General features: G+C 49.2%; 1 protein-coding gene across 1 annotated transcript in view; it reads left to right on the top strand.

Moving 5' to 3' along the window:
- The window catches only part of CRB2 (crumbs cell polarity complex component 2), a gene marked incomplete at both ends in the record, with an annotated part of 30782 nt that extends 11036 nt beyond the window's left edge, over positions 1-19746 (top strand). The window contains 11 exons of the mRNA XM_082295029.1: positions 707-902; positions 1322-1461; positions 1927-2109; positions 2995-3108; positions 11636-12574; positions 13358-13914; positions 14752-14917; positions 15333-16200; positions 16998-17114; positions 17564-17690; positions 19519-19746. Of these exons, the coding sequence (XP_082151155.1) occupies positions 707-902; positions 1322-1461; positions 1927-2109; positions 2995-3108; positions 11636-12574; positions 13358-13914; positions 14752-14917; positions 15333-16200; positions 16998-17114; positions 17564-17690; positions 19519-19746 (3635 nt within the window). The remainder of the gene's footprint in view (positions 1-706; positions 903-1321; positions 1462-1926; positions 2110-2994; positions 3109-11635; positions 12575-13357; positions 13915-14751; positions 14918-15332; positions 16201-16997; positions 17115-17563; positions 17691-19518) is intronic.
- Between the last annotated feature and the right edge of the window lie 3742 nt (positions 19747-23488).

The raw sequence follows: 23488 nt of genomic DNA, 5'->3' as shown, positions 1-23488 counted from the left end.
CGAACATGAGGCTTAGCCTTGTGATTTAGTTCTTCATCCAGAGGTTCGAGCACCATTGGCTGGCAAGGCCAGGTTGCTTCCTGGTGCTTGCAGCTGGAATTTGGGTGAAGGACATTTTGTGTGCGTATTGAGGGGTTTGAACCAGATTAGGGGGCCCACATTCCACCAGGATTAGGATGGCCATGCCCACTCTGTGGGGAGCCTTCGCCAAGGAGAGCAGATTAGATGGATTGATAGGTGCCACTGTAATGAGTAAGGTTTGGAGGTGATGCCAGGCCACAGGCAGCTCAAAGAGGTGGAATACAGATGAGATAATTGCACAGAAATCTAGCATGAGGTCTTGTTCTGTCAGGGAGGTTGGAACTTTGTACCAAACAGGTGTCACCTGCCGTTATCTGTGACCAGGAGTAGTGGAGCCAACATTGTGTTTTTAATAGCATTTCCCAATAAAATCACTTGCTAACATCAGGTATCACTGTAGCCAGTGTTTTTGCACTGCTTTAGTTCTTTTTTCCTGGGTATCACAAAGAAAGTTACAAACAGAATTGAAATAAATGGAACAATATTTTGGAGAAGCAGGTAGAGTTCACTCTGGTAGTCAGCTAGGGTTGATAACATGACTTGTGATTCCATCTCAGAATTCCAGGCAACACATACACAAGTTTCTGGATTTGTAACACAGATATTTTCCTGTTTTTTAATAAAGGTGTGAACTGTGATACTGAAATAGATGAATGTGCTTCAGACCCTTGCCAGAATGGGGCCTTGTGCAATGATCATGTTGGGTTCTACACCTGCACCTGTGCACCAGGTTATCAAGGAACCCAGTGTGAGATGGACATCAACGAATGTGAGAGCCAGCCGTGCCAGAACAACGGGACATGTCATGACCTCATTAACAGGTGAGAAACCAGTGGTGGGGGGCAATTAGACACCAGGGCTGATTTAAAGGTCTACTCAGTGCAACCTGTGAAAATCAGAGTTAAAAAAGCTGTGGGGGGAATTGGATTTAGTGTTTTGTACATTGAGTGGCAGTAATGATGGTTTGTGGCAATAAGGGAGAAGCCCCCTCCCAGCAGCAGAACTCCAGGGGTGCTTAAAGGAAGGGAGGAACAAACGCAAAGAGAAGTGGTTTGCAGAGCATGAACAGCACAGGCAACTGCTGAGACCATACCTGTGTGTCTGAATTTACCTTTCCACAGGTAAGGTGTGAGCACAAGTGGGTGTGAGAACTGGCAGCTGAGCTCTTTTGCCCTTTCCTCACCTGGGGCTTTGCTGTCCAAGGCAGAGCTGATGCCTTGCTCTGTTTGGTGCCCCACAGCTACCGTTGTGACTGCAGTGACACCGGCTTCGAGGGGGCCCACTGCGAGCTGGACATCCTGGAGTGTGCCTCCGACCCCTGCCGCAACAGTGCCACGTGCCTGGAGGGAACCAAGGGCTACAGCTGTGCCTGCTGGCCAGGTGGGCTGGGGGCTCTCTGCTGGTGTGGTGTGCGGGCACATGGCCATGGACAGCACGTGCTTGATTGCTGTGTTGAAGAAGTAGAGAATTAATGAACATACTGCATGGCCCTGTCTGAATTTTCACTGTCTGAAACAATGAGGCTGCACTGCTGCTCTTTACAGGTCATCCCAAAATCCAATTGACCTGCAAAAAACACCCTGATTCTCAATCATAAAGTTTTCTTTCTCTTTTCTGCATTTTCCATCATGAGTTCCTCTATCATGAGGTGATGCTTTCCTGCAAATTGATGATTTTGACATAGTATTGACAATATTTGACATAGTGGAGAAAGTAAAGGGCCCGGGGACTTCCTGCTAGATGAGCTGCAGATTTGGGGGTCTTATCCTTTAAGGCAGCCACAGTGTTCGGGAGCTGAGCTCCAGTGAAGTTGTGTGCAATGCTGATGGTGGTGTCTCGTGGCAGGTTACACTGGGCAGGACTGTGAGGAGGATGTGGATGAGTGTGTGACAGAGCCCTGTCACAACGGTGGCCTGTGCCTGGAGCGCTCCAACCCAGCCCATTACGGGACACAGCCCCACTTCCCCAGCAACTTCAGCTACAGCCAAGCAGCTGGGTTCCTGTGCCAGTGCCAGCCAGGCTTTACAGGTGAGCTGCACTGCAAATGTTCATCCTGTCTGCACTGGGTGGTGCAGCTGGTTTGAGGAGATGGGAACAGAGCAATGTTCTCTGCAACAAAAATCACTTGAGGACTGGTACTTCAGAGGGGCTGGCAGCCTGCTGCATCAGGAATGTGCTTCTGCTCCCATTGCAGACAGCTGAATGTCATTCCTCTTCCAAGCCTGACTCCAGGCTGACTCAACAGCCTGTGCACTTTCCCATGCTTCCATGAATACCCTCTGGCTATGCAGGTGCCAGGGTGTTTTCCCTTTGTCACTCTCTCATGCATATGGCAGGATTCATCCCTAGGGATATCTCTGAAATTCCTCATCAGAGGAAGCTAATTCCCTGGAGTCACAGATTACTATTCTAGGTGTTTCCTTAGTTAGACTACTCTCATGACAGCAACTGTATAATCAAAGTGGGACAAGAGGGGTTTCTTGATATGGTGCTCTTGGAGCTCTGTGGATGTTCCACTGAAATATCACTCTTTCTGTGGATTGGAGATACGTACATAATGCTGGATTTAACAGCTAGGGAAATTCCCTAGTGGGAAGGCATAAACAATAATATTTTTTATTTTATGAGAGAAATATGAGTGCTTGGTCCACCGTTGCACAGCTGGAAATGGTTCAGAAGTTCTGCTCTTGCCAGTGTTTGACACTGGAAAATCATTTCATACTTCATTTGCCCCCATTGTTTCGGTGCTGGTGTTTGTGTGCCAGTGCCTGCAGAGGCACTGGAGTTCTAGAAATTCTTTTGCATTTTTAGGTGAAAGAAAAGAAGTGCAAAACTTATGACTGCAGTTGTCAGTCTTTGTTTCACTGCTGCACAAGTGCAATTCAGAGGCCTGTTTGTGTTTTCACTTTTCAGGGGAGACCTGCTTTACCAACATCAACGAGTGCGAGTCCCAGCCCTGCCAGAACGGAGGGCTCTGCCATGACCTGGTGAATGGCTTCCTCTGCCAGTGCCTGCCTGGTTATTCAGGTAACCTGGGAAAAGGGGTGGCCAGAATCAGATCCTTCTGGTTGTCTAATGCTGAACTGCTGCATTGCTGCCTGGCTGCAGAATTTCAGGATGAGAGGGCAGGACTGAGCTGTACTGGGAGCATGCAGCAGGATGTCTGCAGTTCAGGGCTCAAATACCACAGGAAAGCTGTGTGAGTGTGGGCAAGTAAGTTGATGGGCCATGAACTAAATTTGGAGACAAAAGATCAACTACATAGAGTCTAAGATCAGAGTATCCAGGGCATCTGTATCCTGGAGTGAAAGTTCCCTGGGAGAACTGTGGGGGTTTCTATACATGTAGGATTAAATATATAGAAAGCCAGCCTTTAAATCAAAAAAGGGATGCTTAACATTCATCACCAATTGTACTGGCTGTAGCAGATTGGCTCACCAGCACATAAACATCTGTAAAACATCTCCATTCACTAACACCCTGGGATGACAAGAGCCAGCCATTTTTGGCTGAAAGCAGTGATCTGCTATGTTAGGAGGTCAAAAGGTCTTAGTGATGTGAGCAAAGGAAGCCTTCTCTGTTTACAAGGGAATGAGGAGTCTGGATTCTTCCCCAAATGCCCTGCCTGACCCTAAGGTTTCAGTTTGCTGGTTGAGAATCTGGGAGATGGTGAATGTCGGCTCTGTTGGGAAGGTCCTCTGCTAACTGGTACTAAACCTCATCTTTCTTTAAAATATTCTTTCTCATTCTTCTTCATCTTTAAATTCCACATGTGTTGGGCAATTTAACACCAGAGTAGTTTATAAGAAAGGTGATCACAGCACAATCCTGGATTTCTGGATTTGAGGTGAGGGTAACTTCTCCACAGTGTTACCAGGCTGCCATCTCGTGGGAAAAAGAAACACTTGAAGCCAGGAGAAAACCCATTCCCTTAATTTGCAACAGCAGGTAACAACATTCTAGAGACTTTCTCAGGCCTTTATTGCATGGGAAAATTTTCTGTTTTCCTTCTGTGGTTGCAGTGGTTGAGGTGTGTTGGTTTAATTCTGCCCAGCTCTTTCCTGGGAAGGACTATTACTTTCATTCCCAGAATGTAAAATCAGCTTCTAGTTAACACCTTCTGTAACTGAGCTGAATTATTTGTGGGGTTTTCTGGCCTATCTCATTTGCTAATTTAGGCCAGATCAAGAAAAATTTGCTTTTGTATATGAGGCCTTTGAAAATCAGCTTTTATCTAAGCTCGTTATCGCTGCTTTCTCGGGCAGTTACAATGCTGTACTTGTGAACTGAGATCTTGTCCAAAGAGATGGTTTAAAGTTTATCCTTCTTGTCAGAATTCCCACTCACATCTGTGCCCTGTTCTCTTTTCCTCCTGCAGCGCCCCAGCACCCTCACAGAGCTCAGAATTTCATTGTGCTTTGCCAAGCTGCAGATCTGTTTAATCCTTAACAATTCTTAGCATGCTCATGGGCAGAAAAGCTGACAGAAACACGGGCTGATGGGCAGAGGAGTGCTGGAGTTCATTCTGTTGCATCAAATTTGGGTTCATTAGTACTTGAAGGGGATTAGAAGCAGGTTGCTTTTCTGGATATTGCTTTTGGTAAAGGATTTTGTCTCAGCTGAGGTAGTTCTGACACATTAACACAGCAAAAGGCTGGGAGCAGTCTGTGAGATCAGTGAGTGCATGTGGAGGAGTGAAGCTGACAGGGAAATAATAGCAATTAATCTCCCCTCCTTTGTCAATTAATCCCAGTACAGTCATGCTGGGTAAACAGCTTATTACTTCATATTAGGATCACAGAACAACTTTGTGAAGCTTCCCATAATGTTTCTCTTCAAAACATATTTCTGTGGCAGCTTAGATCTGCCATGAACTTGGGTTTAAGCTGCCTCCACTGATTAAAGTGAACTTGCTACTCTGATGAAGAATGCTTTCTTGGGGCGGCAGGGGGTTCCTTCTGTGTGTTTGCTTCTTCAGTCTGAGGAATTTGGGGAGTGTTGGGATAACAATGCAAGTCAGGAGAAATTCTTTCTTTGCAAATTAACTGCCTCAGTGCTGTCTCAGTGCAGTGCAGGCAGATGAATCTTCTCTCTGAAATGTAGTTGTTGCAAAAGCAGTGCCTCATTCCTGAGAGAACAACATAACAGGTCCTGAAGAGTCTGTTCAGCACATGGTTTGTGCTTTAGCAGAGGATATAGATACCCTGAGAGGATGCAAGTATGAATCAAAAGGTTGCATGGGTACTAAATGAAGTGCGAAGGAGAGGGAATCATGCATGCTCTTGGAAATTATGTCAACTGTGGTCAAGAGAAAAAGAATATTAGGAACAGTCTGTCTTTTAGGGGGAAAAGAAATCCAACAAAATGAATTCTTTCTTTATTTTTTTTTTTCAGAAATGGTTTTTGTCATGGTCATGTATTTATTAGGCAATAGGTTAGGCCAGGACAGGAAAAAGGCAGGTACCTCCATTTGACATGGACACTGATTTTTAACCTGCAAGAATGTTGTTGCTGAAGTTTGGATCATTCATTCTTTAAAAACTTTTAAATGGCCTGAGTGCTCCCTCTCCTGCTGAAGCTGTGCTCAGCGAGAAGAGGCCGTGTCCTGCAGCAGGCACTGTGGCACTGGGCAGCCCCGATGAGGGGGGCCGAGCACGGCATCGCCATCGCAGACATCCAGCCCGGGGCAGTGGCACCTTGTGATCATGGGAACATTCTGAGCTTCTTTGCACACGGCTGAGGAACACGTCTACTTTCATGAGAAATCAGAAGGTGATGTGGTGTGAATGTGTCCCAGTGTAATTGGAGGGCTTATTGACCATCTCACTTTGTACAGCCATAATGTCTTTGTCTCCTTAAAGAAGTAGAAACCTTCTGTGCAGCAGCTATAAATGGTGACTCTGTGAGGGTGCCAGCCCAGATCAAATGGGCTTGAATTCCTGGGTCATGGGTCAGGAAATAAATGGGAGATGCTTCTTCCTTCTAACCACCTTTGGATAGATTTAATTTTTTTGTGCAGGTATTTCTTAAGTCAGATTTGTTTTAGAGACAGAGCCTCTGGAGCAAGGGCAGCTAAAAGGTTAAGATAGTAAAGAGATTAGAGGCCTGTTTCCCCTTCAACCAAATCCCTTTTGGTAAATATAGCTGAAGGGAGCTAGGCAGCACTTGGTGGGGCTCCCCCCCTTCCCTTCCACTCCACGTTTCTTCTCCCTGCTGGATCACAGCTCCATGTTAATCAGACCTTTTGACTTCCCTGTCATCTGATCAGAAGGCTGCGAGTGCTGCAGTCCAGAGCCTGCTTGTGCCTGGTGCCAGGTGAGAGCAGAATCTGTGCTGGGTGCATTGGGGTGTGATGGATTTCCAGGCAGTAGTGTCCAGGTAGACTCTGTGTGTGTATGTGAAGATAAATGTGTGGGTGCATAGACCAAAACAGGCATCTTTTTGAAGACATTGAATGTTCTACAGTCTTCACAGTTGTTACAATTTGTTGTTGCAGTAGTGGCTGAATGGGCACAACTGCCTGTTTGTTCTCTCCTGAACAATAACAGAAGGGTCAGAGTAGCTAACAGAGATAATGTTCCAAATCTGTGCTGGGATAGGTCTGTGTGTGCACAGGTCCGTGGCTGAGAAATTTTGACTCCAAACAAACACTCACCATATCCCTCCCACTTCAAGTATCTGTAAAATAGACTGGCATGTTTGGATTGAGTAAAATTACAAAAGTGAAATAGCTACAGGAGTTGTTGGAATGCTTTCTTTAATATCTTAGTGATACTGTTAATGCAGATTCTAGACACTGACATGTGGGAGGTTCTGTTTGCTTGGACTTGACATTGATACAAATAGAGACTCCAAGTCTGGGGAAAAGCTCCCAGATAACATTTCTTCACAGAAATAAGAAGCTTCTCTGGGTCCTTACAACACAAGAATACAACACTACCTCCAGAAATTTTATAATATGAAAGTAACTATATTCAAAAACGAAACAAAAACAAACCCCAGAACTATAGAGGAAAAAGCTACAGCTAATTTAATAAGGTGGCTAATGAGGAAAGAGAGAGTTTTGATTGTGCAGTGCCATGTCTGAACCAGTACATTCAGCATAGTGCAGGGAATTTCCTTCCATCCAGTTTGACTTCAGAGAAACAGATCATGGTCATTAAAACCTGAGACTTTGTGAATACAGCAGAGTGGAAATGTCTGTGCTCACAGAGCCCTGGAACAGGGCACAGGGAGGAGGAAAACTGCCTGATGGACCCTGATTGCCTCAGTATTGAATGTGCAGCAGGGCCCAGGTTCACTCTGCATTTGGAACTCCCCTTGTTCCTATGGTTTAGATATTGCACAGATATGGTGGAAATGCCGCTTTTTGGCTTAGCCTATAAAAGGAACATTTTGGCCTTATTAATGGAATTTGGCAGATTCACCTGGAAAGCAGCAAGGGCAAGAGATTGTCTCTTGGCTTTGCCCTGCTGAGCTGAGGCTGTGGGCACTGCCGGGCACTGCTGGGAGGCACGGAGCGGGAATATGCTGGGCGCACACATTCCTGGTGTCAGCACGGACAGGGGCCAGCTGGGAGGGTCAGAGCCGGGCTGGATTAGACCTGGCGCAGGGCAGGGCTCTGCTCCCTCGGCTCTTTCGCTCCAATCCCTTTTCGTGTGACTGGCACCAGCGAGCGCCTGCACACACTGACCTGTCAGCCCAGCCTTTTTTGTCATCCCTCCCCCCCTTCACCCCCATTTTTTTTCCCTTTACTGTCACCAATGTCCACGAGGAGTCGGCCATGCAATCTGTGCTGATTGGCGTGATCCTGAAGGGAATTTTTCTGCTAGCAGGTAATGAGATATGTACAGTCCTTGCAGTGTGTCCTGCCTGTGTGTGTGCCTGCCCGGGGCAGGGGGCTGGGTGTGCGATGAGTGGTGGCTGGAGGCATGAGGAGGAACCAGAATTGATTAGATAGGAAGAATGCTTTTAATTTGAAGAGACCTGAAGTTTTGTTTTGGAAACTTTAGGGCGAGGAATTTCCTTGTTGCACGGATCTGGCTGACAGCTCCACAGTCATTGTGCTGCAGTTCTGCCTTGTGGTGCAGTGTCAGAGCTGGGTGTTCCGAGGCACCGGGTCTGTGCCCAGGTGAGCTCTGGAGAGACACAGGTGCCTCCCGGCTACTTCTGTGAAACGTTAGTTTTGCTTTTTACTGATGTTTTTGCAGTTTTCCTTTTTCCTTTATTCATTGAAAACTGCTATTGAGAAGTAGTTTTTGTGATAACTCAGAGGACAAACCCTTTGGTGGTCAGTGCATTCCCCAGCCCCTCCCGCTCCCTCGCCCCGAGCCGCAGCGTGGTGGGAGAGCGGTGGGAGAGCGGCAGAGCAGGGGTTGCCATGGAAATGGCAGTAATTGTGCAAATATAATTGTGTCGGGGTCCGTTTGTTGCAGCTAATTCTCTGCCTCTCCCCTCTCCCTCCCCTCCTTTTTCCTTTTGATAATCATAATACAATCCCTAATCAAGATGCAGCAGGGAAAGGTCGTTAGGAATTCAGCTGCCTTATGGAGAGGGCAAGGCAGTGCTGGCCGGGCAGCCCTGCTGAACTCCCATGTTTCAAGGAATAGACCTTGTCCTTCAAGGTTTTTTTGATATCTGACAGCTAAATTAGAATATTTCACTTCATTTGTGCTTATTCTTTTAACATTTTATGCATCTGTTGAAGTATATGATTCTTACACTGTATACAATGAATCTTTGCTTATTAATAGCAGCCAGTAAATCGTTCCCTCCATTCAGGGAGTGGTGAGCTGTGTGGATTTAATCACACTTGCATCTACAAAACAGGACTGTTCCCACCCCAGCGGCAACACTGAATGTGGTGAAGAATTTGTATTTGAATATACTGCAGGCTGTGAAAGCTCGGCCACTTCAGAATGTTTCTGACCCAGCCCCTGTGGGTTGGTGGCTTGGGACTGTTACCTCAGATACTGCTGAATTAATGGAATGTTTGAAATCCTTGACTCCAGATAGCAGCCTTTTAGATACCACTTGTGTGATTTGCAGATAACAAGTTCCACTGCTTTGCTATTGTTAGTCTTTAACTAGATAAGGAACTCATTAAACATTTTAAAGTCTCCTAATGGTGTAATGAATCAGATAGGCAACACTGCTTTTACTATTGATGGCTCAAATAATAGTAAACATTTGAACTATGGAATTTAGAGGGAACAGAGGAGACTACTACTTGTATACAAGGAGAATAACTTGGTTTTGTTACTTGTTTTTGTTGAACAGAGTTGTGTCCTCCATTTTTTTTTTTTAAATAGACCTGAAAAGAGATGCCTATGCTGCTCTTAGAAAAACCAATTAGTGTTGAACAACTTCTTAATATCTACTTCCCAGTGGGTCTGCAAAGACACAACTGTCCATGTCTTGGAGAAGATTGGAATAACGGATATCCAGGAAATGATCTGTATTTTTGGAAACTCTAGTGATGTAGCTCTGGGTAACTGCTTAGTAAGGCTTCCAGGAAAAAAATTGTCATTAGCCAGATTTTTAGAACTCTTGTGCAATCTCCTTTTTACCCATTTCAAACAAATAATGTAAGAAATCAAACCAGCTGCATCTCGTGGGAAAGCCTGGTGTTTAATCAGCCTGGGGCTGTGCACCCACCCTGGGGGCTCACATCCCACCTGGCGTGAGGCACTCTGGGGTCTTCGAGGCAGGAACAGGTTCTGCTCCTGCTGCTGTGCCACGAGAGAGCTGAGACCTGCTCAGGATGGGAATGTGGAATGGGAAAATGGGCCTCTCACTGCCTCCCAGCCTTGTCAGAAATGCAAAAATTCATGGCATCTCTCCTTTTGTTATCCAAACCAAAGTTATCTTCCCCTCATTGCCTTGGTAAATATCAGCAACTCTGATCTGAAACAGCAGCATCTCAAGGGTTTGGGACTATACCAAACCTGTCTTTCCTCCCTCATTCAACAGCCTCTCCCCGTATGTCTGACTGCAGACTTGCCTCCTGCAGCTTGGAGAGCCCTCCAAGAAGACCCACCCCACTAACCCATAGTTATACTGCTCTACCAATTTTTCCCAGTTGCAATTGAAGTCTTCTCATCCTCTCCAAACTGGGAGTCCCCAGCCCCAGTGATGTTCCTATACTCTATTTATTCCAATGCATTCCTTCATAGCTTTGTGCTGCAATCTTAATTCTGTCCCTGCTGTTCCCTTGCTGAGCAAGCCCAGCAGTAACAGGAAAAGGGCTGTGCTGAGGTGGTGAAGATATTGTTGCTTACAGAACAGTTCTGGCATAGCTGGAAAGTGCAGAATTAGAGCCTTGCATTTCTCTTTCAGTGCTTCTCAGAGCTCTGTCCCTACATGGGCACAATCGGACAGTTTGGAGCTGGAAGCTGGTGCCAAGTCCTCAGCTCTCTGCAGAGCTCAGGGGGCAAACCATCACTGCAAATATTCAAGAACCTGTATCTTTGCTAAGTTTGTATTTTTAGTCACACATCAAGTCCAGCGCCAGTGCTCCTAATGCCCCATCTCCCCTCATCTCTCTCCCCCAGGCAGCTCTCTAATCTCTTTGACATGCACATTATGTCTAGTGGCTTTTCTTTACAAATGTCCTTTGTGTTTTGATTCCCCTCCTTTGTGTGTGAATTCTTTCTTTTTCTCCCTGCTGCCCTCGTTGTGCTTGCTGGCTGGATCGGGTGTAATGCTATTAGATTGGGATAATCCATGCTTGGTTTATCTGTGGGACTGTCTCTGAAGATTAGTGAAAACCAACGTTATGGGCTAGATAAAGTGAACTAGTTCAGGGCTCTTCTGTCAGTCTGGTGATGCTCAGGAAAATGACAGCAGATTTTCATTAGCCAGGTTTGGTGTAAGGGCCTGTAATTTACTTGAGCCGCTTGGGATCCATGTGCTGCCCAGAGATAGAACTGCAGTGCAGGACCTCACCCAGTTCATTCCTGTAGGACCAGGCAGAGCTGAAATCAGCTTAGTGCCAGCATGGCAGAGTGCCTGTGGAGCATGTTGAGTTTGTTGTTTGATAATGAATTGGGTTTTGTGAGTTTTACAACCAGTGGGTTGTCTTGGAATTCAATTTTTTTAACTAAGGCTTTCCAGTAACTTCCCATTTTACTGCTGTCTGCAACACTGGTGCCTGGAACATGCTCCAGTCAAATCTATAGACCTAATTAGCCTTTCAACATAGCAAATCTGTTAAGAAAAAAGCATAAATTCCTTGTCTTTGCTGTTTTGCTCCTTCCATACCTTCTGCATGTTGACCGTCTGTGGGATCTGAGCTTGGGACAGGACAGCAGTTGTTGGGGGGATGTGGGCTGACAGGCCAAAGCTCCATAAGTAGCACCTCAAAAACACAGAAGTTTGGTTTTCTTGCTGTTGCATCGTCAGCAGGGCTCTCTGCAGTGAGTGTTGGGCTCTTTGCTGGCAGCTGCTCCCTGGAGAGAGTGGGGGAGGGCTGTGCCTGGCAGGCTCTGGGAGGGAGTCCCAGTCCCGCAGTGAGATCCCACAGTGAGATCCCATCTCTGAATCTCTTTCGCAGGTGTGGAGTGTGCTGTTAACATCAATGAGTGTGAGGAGGGTCCCTGCAAGAATGGAGCTGTCTGTGAGGATGGCATTGCTGACTATTCCTGCCACTGTGCCCCTGGCCAGGATGGCATTACATGGGGAGGGAAGAACTGCTCTGTCCAGCTCACTGGGTGCCAGACACACGACTGCCAAAACGAGGCCTTGTGCATCCCAACTTACCAAGCTGAGAGCCACGGCCACCTGTGCCAGTGCCAGCCTGGTTTCTATGATGCCACATGCTCGACACCAACAACGTTTTCCTTTGCTTCCAGAGGGTATCTCCTCATTGAGCTGCCCGAGAACAGTGAGAGCGGGAGGGGTGCAGGAGCAGCCAGCGTGTCCCTCCGCTTCCGAACCACCTTGCCCAGCGCTGTCCTTTTTTACCGAGGCCGTGAAGCTGAGTACTTGTTCCTGGAGCTCTTGGATGGCATCCTGCATGCAGAGCTGAAGAGGGAGGATGTTGGGTACTCGCTGCTCCTGGAGGGGCTGAGAGTGGACGATGGCCAGTGGCATAAAGTAGAAGTTGTTGTGCACAGCACGGTGCAGCTGAAGCTCTGGCACGGCTCTTGTGAGGCCGGGGTCTGCCTGCAGAGCTCTCCTGTCCCACCAGGCACTGCTTTGATCCCACAAGCCTTCCTGAATCTGTATATTGGAGGTGCTGAGGATCCAATGGCCAACAACACACAGAGCCAGCAAGGCTTTGTGGGCTGCCTGGAAGACTTGCAGGTGGACACTGAGGCCGTGCTGCCGGCGGATCTGCCGCTGGGGGAGAAGTCCCCAGTGAAGCCGGGCTGTGACCGCACTGAGTGGTGCCTCTCCCAGCCCTGCTTCCACGGAGGGCTCTGTGTGGACCTTTGGGCCACCTTCAGGTGTGACTGTGCCAGGCCCTACGGAGGCCCAGCTTGCTTGTATGGTAAGTGCCATGGGATTGACACCTGCCAGCTCCACAGGTACTGGAGAAGCTTGGACATTAGCTCAGGAAGCAGTACTTTCTACTTGACCGGGAGGGGGAAATAAAACAAAAGCCTCTGTGAATAAAATTCTCATTGATCCTTTTCCTGTCACTTGCTCCTGCAGGAATGACTATCAGTTTTGTGGTGCAGGTTATTCCTGCTTGAGCCAGAAGCTCTGACTTCACCTTTGTAACAGATCTGTGTGAATGCAGGGGAGCAGGGAAGTTGTTTTACTGTGAAAAGTTGATCCTGAGCTTCTGAATTGAGGATGAATAGGAATGTATCACTTTATAGATAAAGAATAAAGTGTTAAAGGAAGCTCTTTGACAATTTTGAGTTGAAATCATATCTATTTGCATTTTTTGCTCCTGCAAGGCTTGTGTTAGTATTGGGGGTTTTTTCTCCAACACTTCTGAGCCCTAAATATGGCATGTGCTGCTGTTACTAAATTTACAAATTTTAAAAGCAACTCTGTATCTCAAAAGACCTTGAGTAAATCTGCTGAATTGGCAAGGGCTCCGCTAGACCTGTATTTCACTCTCATGCTACTTGGGTGCTTGAATTTGTGCCCTCCAGAGGAAGCAAGGACACATTCACCTACTTCTTAGTTTCAGAGACCTGTGAGGAGGAGCACTGTTACCCTGGCACACGTAGAAAACGCTGAGAAGAAACATTTACCCCATTCCTAAGGAGCTGCACTCCCTTTATCTCTGATCTTTATGTCTGTTTCTTTTGTCTTCCAGAGCACCCAGCAGCAACATTTGGCTTAGAGAATTCCACCAGCTTTGCCTCTTTCACCCTTTCTGACAGCCTTGGTGCAGACTTCAACCTCTCCTTTTTCCTGCGGAGCCGGAAGCCCGACGGTTTGTTACTGCAGATCTGCAATGAGACAGGCCCCTGCCTCACCCTGTACCTGAGGGATGGCCAGCTGAGCATAGAGATGTCACCTACGGACACTGTGACCTTCCCAGGGAATGTGGCTGATGGGAGAAGGCATTTGGTAGCCCTGTCCTTCCAGGGAGGCTCTGTTGGTGCCCTGCAGTCAGACACACACGTGGAGCTGGGGACACTGCCAGCACAAGCCCTGGTAGCTGGCTCGGAAGTGTTTATTGGGGGGCACCCAAACCCCGAAAGTGCTGAGCTGTGGGGGGGCTATTTCAAGGGCTGTTTGCAGGACATCCAACTCAACAGCCACCAGATACAGTTTTTCCAGGTGGAGAATGACAGTCTGCCAGAGGAACTCAATAGGACTCAGACTGGAAATCTTGTGAATGGCTGCATCTCTGATGATACCTGCAAGGTATGTGCTGTGTCTTGTTTGTCTCTTATATACAGGGGTTTATTGTAGTTCTGTGATTACATGGAAGTTTGACTGTTGCTGATACCAGAAAGAGAAGTTTTTTTGATGTATTGAGCAACACATGGTTCTTTGTGCTCCCACCTCACTCAATATGCTACATGTGATTTAAACACTGAATTTTCTTAAGCTCCCCTGTAGTTTTTGTGGTTTCAGAACTTGGGCAGTGGCTTTTGTGCTGCCCATCTCCACTTTGTTGAGCCCACATAGGTTCCAGACTCCCCTCCCTAACCTCTAACTTTGCCAGCTCCTCCCCTCATCCTGTTCCAATTGCACAACAACCTCTTCCCAGGAATCTGCCACTTCAGCAGTAGCAGCTGAAGGAGCTGTCTCCCTGTTCCCTTGGACCAGAGCCTGGCTCTCCTCTATGCCACACCTGGTGATGGGGAGGCCATACCGCCTATCTTGCCCTTCTTGCTTATGGTGCTCTGAAGTATTGTCACACCCATGGTGTTAGGGGTGTCCCGGTGACAGAACTTTGTGAGCTTCTTGGGAGCATCACAGTTTGTTTCATCTGCACCTCACCTGTGCTTTTCTGCCTTGTTTTTTGCCAAATTGCTGGAGTTCCTGTTGGTCAGTGCTGTGCACAGGGGGCAGCAGCAGCTCAGGAATTTCTTGTACAGAGACCCTCGTGCCTCCCTCACTGCTCTTGAGTTCCATTTCCCTTCTCCCTGATTCAAATGCTGCTCGTGCTTGTCTGCATTGTCACAATTCTACGAAACTCTCTTAGACCTCTAGATGAATTACTCTGCCCCTAAATTCCCCTGTTTTGTTTTTCAGTCTGAGCCATGTCAGAATGGTGGCAGATGCATTGTCACTTGGAATGATTTCCATTGCAGCTGTCCAGCAAATTTCACTGGGAAATTTTGTGAAGAGAAAGTCTGGTGTGAAAGTGACCCATGTCCTGAAGCCACCACCTGCATAGATGTTGTGGCAGGATATGTGTGTAAGTTCCGTTCTCCTGCTTGTGTGTTGGTAAAATCCCCCACGTTCCCTGTCTATAATCAATATTCCCAGTTTGTGCTGTTGAAAACAATACAAACACATGCTGCAAGAAGGACACGGAGTGGTGCCCAGGTACACACTGCTGCAGGCAGCAGGGGCTCTGTGGGCTTGCCCCCAGGTGTGACTGAGCACAGCTGAGGAGTAAAAATTGCTGCCTAAGAGCTGGATATTATTACAGGAGGTGCAATTGTAAACAGGAAGAGCTTTAAGGCTGCCAGCAGCTCTCCTGTAATCCTGCTCACACTAAGCTCAGGGGTTCTTAGGGAGAGAACCTGCCAGGGGTGTGCCACTGGTCTGTCTCAAACAGGACACCAATTGTCTTTGAAATACCTCATGCTCTCCCCCTTTATTTATAGGTCTGGCTAATGCAACATTTAATAGTTATGCTGCCATAGAATTTACCACCAACACATCAGTGACCAGAACTCTGAGTAGCCTCCACATGGACTTCAGAACCAGGGATGAAGATGCTGTTTTGCTTCGGGCTGTGGAAGAGGTGGATTCCCTCCAGGTAGCCATTAAGAATTCCTCCCTGCTTGTTGACATCAGGAGCGGGAACAGCATCGAGGGTGTCAGCTTCCTGAGCCCCCAGCCCGTCACAGACGGGGCCTGGCACAGCATCTCCGTGTCCATGGAGGAGCCGGCCGCACTCTCCTCCCGGTGGCTGCTCTGCTTGGATGGGTCAGTGAACGTCACTCTGCAGGGGAGCGCCGGCAACTTGGACTTCCTCAAGAACAACGTGTTGGTCGTTCTGGCTGAAAATTTCACCGGCTGCCTGGGCCGGGTGCAGATCGGGGGCATCTTCCTGGCCTTCCCGGCCCACCGGCCGTACCCACAGCCCGAGCAGTTCCAGCGGGCCAGCCCGGGCCGTGTCCAGCTGGGCTGCTCCGGGGCCGACGTGTGCGCTTCCAGCCCCTGCCTCAACGCCGGCACCTGCGAGGACCTGTTCAACTCCTTCCGCTGCAGCTGCAGCACGGGCTGGGCGGGGCAGCGCTGCGAGGCCAACATCGACGACTGCCAGCCCAGCCCCTGTGTCCACGGGGACTGCGTGGATGCCGTGGCAGACTTCCAGTGCGAGTGCTTCCGGGGCTTCATCGGGAAGAGGTGCGACATCAACGTGGACGACTGCGTGCGGCACCAGTGCCTGAACGGAGCCACCTGCATCGATGGCGTTTACGGATACTCCTGCAAGTGCCCCCCTCAGTACTCCGGACCTCGCTGCGAGTAAGTGCCAGGGCTGCTTTGATACAGGGGGCAGAGGAGGCCCAGATAAACTGGACTTTTACTTTGGGACACTTTGGGAAAATTTTTCATTGCAAGCATCTGATAGGTAAAGCATCTAAATTCTACTGTGACTTGGAAGGTGCTGTCCAGGTCCAAACCCTCACTGCCAGGGGCTCAGCCTCATACAGGATAAGGCTCCTTCTTTTTGATGTGGGTTATCCCCATGCTACACTTCAGAGGTGTTTGAAGGGCATGTACTCTGGCCTGTTGTCATTTCCCTCTAGCACTCTCCAAGAAGTCCATCTTCTCTGGGACTTGACTCCCCTCTGCCATAGTCCTAAAACAAAACAACTTGTGCCAGTTCAAATGGAACATGAAATTAAATACTGACATGGCTGAGCTTCAGTTATCTGATCTATCCAGGATGATGTTCCTGTTGTTCCTGCTGCATTCTGCTGCAGTCACCTGGTACTGGCATTATCCTTCCTGGGGCTTGGCTGTACTGTTCCAGCACTCTCCTGTCCCTGCCTATATTTTCATTAGCAAGAACAGGCCTGTCTGAGAAAAGTCCGAGTGGTGATAGAGCTCCTGTCTGTTCCCTGGGCATGATCCGAGGAATACTCTGATATTAGGGATGATTTCTGAGACTGCTCCCTTCTCCACTTGTGTCAAACTCCCTCCTAGAAATACCAATGACTGTGTTTATGACCCTCGCCAGCCCCATTCCCCACGAGCCCCAGAACACTGCCCTTCCCCAAAACCTGAGTGTGCTGAAGGCTGTCCCTTGCTCCCCCCAGGTGGCCGTTCCCCCCTCAGCAGTGTGGCAAGAACTTCACCTGCCTGAACGGCGGCAGGTGCGTCACCGAGAGCTGGGGAGCCAACTGCTCCTGCAGGCCTGGCTTCACAGGAAGGAAGTAAGTGCTGCTTTGGGATGGCTGCCAGGGAGCCAGTGCTCTGGTCCTCATCTCAGTGGGTGGCAGAGCAGGGCCACTGCTTCATCCTCCTCCATGACCTTGTGCAGTCAAACAGCTGCTCCTAAAGGGAACACGAGCTGTTGCTTGGAACAGAGGGAGGCTTTAGATCATCCAGCTGCCAACACCAGTTTTTGCAGCGAGAACTGCTTCCAAGTTTTTTCAAGCACACTACCTGTGCTGGAGACCTGTGCTGGCCTCAGTCCCACAGAAACCACAGCAGGAGGGTTGGTGTGAAAGGGGGAGAACTTCATGTTGTTTGACTCCAGAGAAAGCACCTGGAAAAGCTGCAACAGGCATTTTTCAAAAAAAGAGGCTTTTTTAGATGGATGATCTTGTGTTCTATGGCACAAGAATATATGTGACAATTCTAATACACTCTTCCTTTGCAGCTGTCAAATCAACATAAACGAGTGTGACCCAAACCCGTGCCAGAACGGGGGCACATGCCAGGACTCTGAGAACAGATACGAGTGCGTGTGCAGCGCCAGCTACACCGGCGAGCGCTGCGACATCAACGTAAGCACTGCCCGCGCCGGGGCTCCTGCCTGTCCCTCCACTCTGAGCCTGGGGCTCCGGGGTACTGCTGAGGCTGTCCCTGCTCGGTCCTGCCTAGAGCACAGTTAGGGAATCCTGAATGCTTCTTTCTCTGCAGTGCTGCCTGCTTATTGGTCTTCAGCATACAAACAACTGCAGTAAATACCCCTCAGTATCTGCATGTGCTGCCATATGGCTTTCGGGGCTGTCTCTGCACATTTCTATAGATTTCACAACTCTTTGCACAGTAATCCAACTCCTGCAGTTGGCCCAAGTTCTTGGAGAATGGAATTTCATTTGGTGTTTTATCTTGGATAAGAGTTACAAAATACTTTCCCTTTCCAAAGATCATCTGAGTAGAAATGCATATTTGGAGAAGGGAAGTTGGATAAAGTCAGGCCAAGAGTGGTTCAGGTCTATGTGAAAAAGCTGAGTCCTGTCCCTGAGCCGCCACTGCCCTGGCCCAGACAAGCTGCCCCCCTGTGCATAGTCCAAGTGCTCAGGAGGGGGCTGGGATCCTTCCTAGGGGGCAGATGGGATCCATACCCCAGCTTTCTTTGTGAAGCTGTTGCATGGATAGGCAGCTTGTTGGGTAACCTGGGAATGTACTAACCCATCCTGCATGGAAAGGGCTGTGTGCCAGGCGGGGTTTGCTGCTGTTGCTGTTACCCAGGGCTCTGTAATGCACGTGCCAAGGTCACCCTGACATTTCCAGTTTGCATGCACAGACTCCTTCAGGCATCTCTATCTCCTCTGTCCCAAGACACTTCTTGTGGATTCCTTGTATTCATTTTCATCATGCCTCCCCTTGCTTTTCTTCACTCTTTCCTTTCCCTCAGGGACAGCTGGAGCTCAGTTGAGCTCCCTTTGCTCTCTCCTCCCACAGCAGCAGCTCCAGGGGCTGCCCTGCTGGGCCCTCGTGGTACTGGACTAACCTGCATGGTCTGGAACTAACCCTGCATGGTGCTCGGGTTTGGGCAGGCTCAGGGAATCCACCTGAACTTCAGGCATTTGGAAAGGGCAGAAGGACTTCCAGATTCCCTGGGAAGGTTCCTTCTTTGCCTTGTGACATGAGCACAGACTAAATGGCATCCAAAAGCTGTAAATAATCCAGCCTGAATTATTTTGGTTTTAGCTGTAAGGTGGCCAGTATGCTTGTTAGCAATAAGAAATATCTTATTTTTAAACTTACTGTCATTTTAAAGCTTTCTTTCATGACGGAAATTCCACAGTTGTTTTAGTTACATTGGTGTCTTCCATGCCATCCTTGATTCCACCAGAATCTAGGGAATTCTCATTTTTCTCCTCAGTACTTGGGCTTTTTATTCTCCATCTCCCATCCGTGTCCTGACATCTTCAGCATCTTCTTCCTGCTGCAAGTTCTTCAATTCTGTTTCATAGCCAAATTTAACAGCTAAATCAATTATCTGCTTTGCCATTACAGCCATCACTGAACTTTTTCTTACTATTATTCCCCTGCTTGGGGAAATTTTTTGGGGTTACTGAAAATTCACATTACTCTGCATTAACTTTAAAGTCTTTTTTTTTTTTTTTGCAACATTGCTCACAACTTTGCCAGTGGCACCTGTGTATTTTAGTCTGATATTGATAGGAAGGCATCTTTAAAGACTCCCACTGTAGATGCTGAGTAAACTGGCATTTACATCTTAAGGGGCTGTCCTGCTATGAAAAAGTGCTTTCTTTTGCTTTCCTAAAAATCTTTTTCCCTCTAATCTGACTGTTTGGGTCAGTTATTGCAGTTATTGTAACCACTGGAGTTTCATTGTTTCTCCATTAATTTCTTTTACAGAAAGGGACTCCAGGTGCTCTCTTCCCCTCCCCACTAATTGAAGTAGCTGTCCCTGTAGCCTGTGGCTCTGTGCTGCTCCTCAGTATTGGTCTCATATTCATGATTCTCACGGCAAGGAAGAGGCGCCAGTCCGAGGGGACCTACAGCCCGAGCCAGCAGGAGGTGGCAGGAGCTCGGCTGGAGATGGACAGTGTCCTAAAGGTGCCACCCGAAGAGCGCTTAATCTAGGCCCTGCTGTGCCCAGGACCTGCACCTGCAAGGTCTGCCTGGACCTTGAGCTCTTCCAGCACTGGCAGCAGCAGCTCCACCCCATCCCAGTTCCCTTAAGGCCTGGCCACGAAGACACGGACGTCACACACGGGGCAGCGGTGCCATGAATGCCGCCCCAGCCAGGCCCTGGCACTGCTGCACACCAGTGGCTCCGAGGGAGCCTCTGCCCTCCCTGCTGCCCTGGACTGGCCATGGCTCACCTCAGCAGGAGCTGGGCAGGAGCTAAAGTGGCTCTGGCTCCAGTCCCCTCCCAGGCAGGAGAGGCACATTAAATCTGCTTTCCAAGGCAGGGTGACCTGAGGCACCTGTGCAGGTTCAGCTCCCTGGGTCCCACTCAGGAGCTGGGGGAGGTCATGGCTGGTTTGTATATTCTGCTCTGGTCAACAGCTGAAAAACATTCAAACTCTTTCAGCTCAGGTGTGTGAGGTTTTCACAGTCTTCAACAGCAACAGCAGCTGTGACCTCCTGCCCTGTGACAGCCCCGTGTTACAGGGAATTGTCAGGATCAAAATCCTTGTATAAATCAGTGTTGAATGACGTGGTGCTGTTAGACATTCCCAAGGGTACCAAGTGCTAGAGCTGCCAGAAGCTGGACTTTGCGTGTGCATGGAGGGGAGAGGGAGGCAGGAAAAGGGTCACCAGCCTCCTGTGCATTCCCTGGGCTCTGTGAGACAGGGAGGGGACAGGGGAAGGGGGAGCTCCTGCCCTGCACCGCTGTCAGCAGAGCGCAGCTGAGGGAGGCACTGGGGGCTGAGGAGTGTCAAATGCAGCAGCGTCCTGGTGGAAGCTCTGAGTAACTCCCTGTTCTACCACAGCAGCGAGTGTGGGCGCACCTCAGCCACTCCTCCGTGGTGGGAGCAGTCGGGGCTGCGGGGGCTGCCCTGCTCCTCGCAGTGGTTGTAGCCACGGCGATTGCCATGAAGAGGAGGAGAGCGACTCAGGGAACGTACAGCCCGAGCCGGCAGGAGAAAGACGGGTCCCGAGTGGAAATGTGGAACGTGATCAAGATGCCCCCGACCGAGCGGCTGATCTGAGCTCGGGGTCACGCACGGAGCTGCCGCAGGCGCTGCCCAGGGGCCGCGGGCTGCGGGGGCAGCTCTGCACGGCCCTGAGTCTGAGCTGCTGGCACTGCCCGCTGGCACTGCCCGCTCCCACCGCTCCAGCGCGCTGCTTAGGGCAGCTCATCCCACAAACCATTCCTATCAAACTGCTCTGGCAGCAAAAGCGGCAGCGCTGGGGAGGAAAAACCCCACTGCTGAGGGGAGGGGGAGGGAGCAGTGGCTGTGGCACAGGGGGGACACGGAAGCAGACAGGACACAGGGCTGTGGCACAGCCAGAGCCGGCCCGGCCCCTGCTCCTCCTGCTCGCGCTGCTCGGCGCTGTGGGAAGGGTCACGGCCGTGCAGGCAACAGAAAAACCACCCTGAGGCAGGTCCAGTGAATGGGAATTAAACCACTCTATTCAGAAATAATGTGAATAATATGGTTTTTTTAAAAAGACACGTGCCTGTGGCTCCTCTGCAAGGCTAAGCCAGGTGAGTGAGTGGTGGGAAATCCTTCCTAGAGCTGCTGCTGCCCTTCCAGCTGGGCCAGAGTTGGCACGGCCAACTGGGCTGTGCTAGACATGGCTGCTGGAGCTTTCCCTGAGACCAGACCAAACCACAGGAATATTTTAAGTGCCTTTCTGATCCTGAGGTGCCAGTTACAGTTTAACCTTTATGAAAGGAGGATGTTTCTATGTTGTTTGATCCGGCTCTGCCACACCTCGAGCAGGGGCTCAGAGCTGACCACAGAACTGACCCTTGTGAGAGCCAGGAGCTGAGCATCAGGTGGTATTTGCTGGGGTGAGGAGGGGAGAAAGAAATAGTTCTAGAACTGACCTCTCTGGACTGACAGGCTTGGCCTTGTTGGCACAGAACAGTGGAATTCAGTTAACCAATCCTTTAACCCAAGCCAGCGTTGGTGTAAGTGACACAGCATCTGCTTTCCACTGCCCTAAAAAGGGGTTTGATTTTGTGGCTTCACTTCTCCTGTGTTACTGTTTTAGCAGTTGAATGTGCTGTTTCTTCTTTAGCATAATGTGGCAGAGGCTGTGGAAGGAAATGCAGCACAGCACACCAGGTAAGGTCTAAAGTCATTGGTGTTTCAGGATAATCACTACAATTGTCAATGAGAAATATTTTAGAACGGGGTCTGCTTTTTAATCTCCATTATTAAAAATCAGGGTGGGAACCTGCCCACTGTAGCTCATTGCCACAAAAATATGCTGTTTCTTCTGGTCTGCTTTTGGATTTATCTTTTTTTCTACTGTAACTGTAAATGTTTCTGTAATTCCAAGCAAAGGGAGGAGCATGGAACTACTGCTCAGATGTGTGTAAGAATGGGTCTCTGCACACAGGCAGCTGCTGACAGAAGAATGAAAATTTTAGAAAAAAACAAAGGAGTGTCTGTAAGATCACTTTCCCTCCGGTAGTGGAAAAGAGTTGAAGGTGTGATCCCAGCTGGCTGTGTCTGGGAAGCATCTGGAGCATGCAGTAACAGAGATGCCCTGGCTGCAGGTGGGAGCTTGCTGCTGCTTTTCTCAGCAGTTTATCAGCGGTGACTCTGCTGGCACTGTTCTGTCACTGGTTTGGACATTTTCCAGCTGCCCTTTGGGGAGCAGAGCCAGTGGCACCGTCCGGTGCCCTTGTGGCAATGGGGCTTTGGGAGCAGGTGAGTGGGGTTTTCCTGTGGCTTTGAGCACAGGAGGCTCCAGGGCAGCAGACGTGTGCCAGGTCAGTGGGGCTGAGGCCCCACACGAGGCTGGAGCTGCTCGGCACAGACAGAAACTCCTCCTTGGCCCGAGGGAAGGGGAGTGGGGGACTCTCCCGGCAGGAGCAGGGGTGGGCACAGCCCCGGGGCCACTGTGTGCCAGGCAAAGGCCGCTGTGCTTTCCTGCAGCCCGGGGGGTGCAGTAACCTCCAGGGGGGTTTGGGGTCTCTGCCACCTCCACCCCAGCACCCCAGGGGCAGGTCCCGCTTCTGCTTTTTTGCTCCACTCCACATTTGGTGTTTACACTGTACAGAAAGGAGGCAGCAGCAGGATCTAGAAGAGCCCCTGTTCCTCCAGCCCGCGGGATGCTGAACACCAGGCCGTGTTCCCAGAGCTCCCTGAGTTCCTGCAAATCCCTGGAGCCCCCCCCGGCAGGTCCGGCCGTGCAGGGCTGCACTCCAAGCACCCAAAGCCAGTATTAGCAAAGGCGTTAAAATCATCTGTCAGTGTCTTGAACATTTCTGCAAAATAATTTATGGAAGGTGGGGTTTTTTTCAATAATGAACTTAACTTTCTTTTGATATTTAATTTTTGAATATATTTTTTCACAAAACTGGACTTGCTGTAGTTAATGATCATGATCCTGATTTCTTTTTTAATTGTAAATTTTATAATTTGTAAATAATTAGAATGTCCCTCAAAAGAAATTTACAATAAAATTTGGTTAAAAACAGACCTGGTTGTTGACTTGTGACTTTTTCCTTGAAGAACACCTTGCTGCCTGGATGGCTGATCGTGTTCTGTGCCACACCCCCTGCACTCAATGGCTCTTCACAGTTAAAGGACTCATTTTGTGATGATTTGTCAGACTTTGCCCAGAGCCCTGAGCACAGGCCAGGGTGCAGAGCTCTGCCCAGCAGCAGGACAGAGCTGCTGAACACTAAGGGAGG

This window comes from Coloeus monedula (assembly GCF_965178545.1).
Source record: "Coloeus monedula genome assembly, chromosome: 21".
Lineage (NCBI taxonomy): Eukaryota > Metazoa > Chordata > Aves > Passeriformes > Corvidae > Coloeus > Coloeus monedula.
Note: the sequence above shows the minus strand (reverse complement) of the source record. Positions and strands in the feature narration are given on the sequence as shown.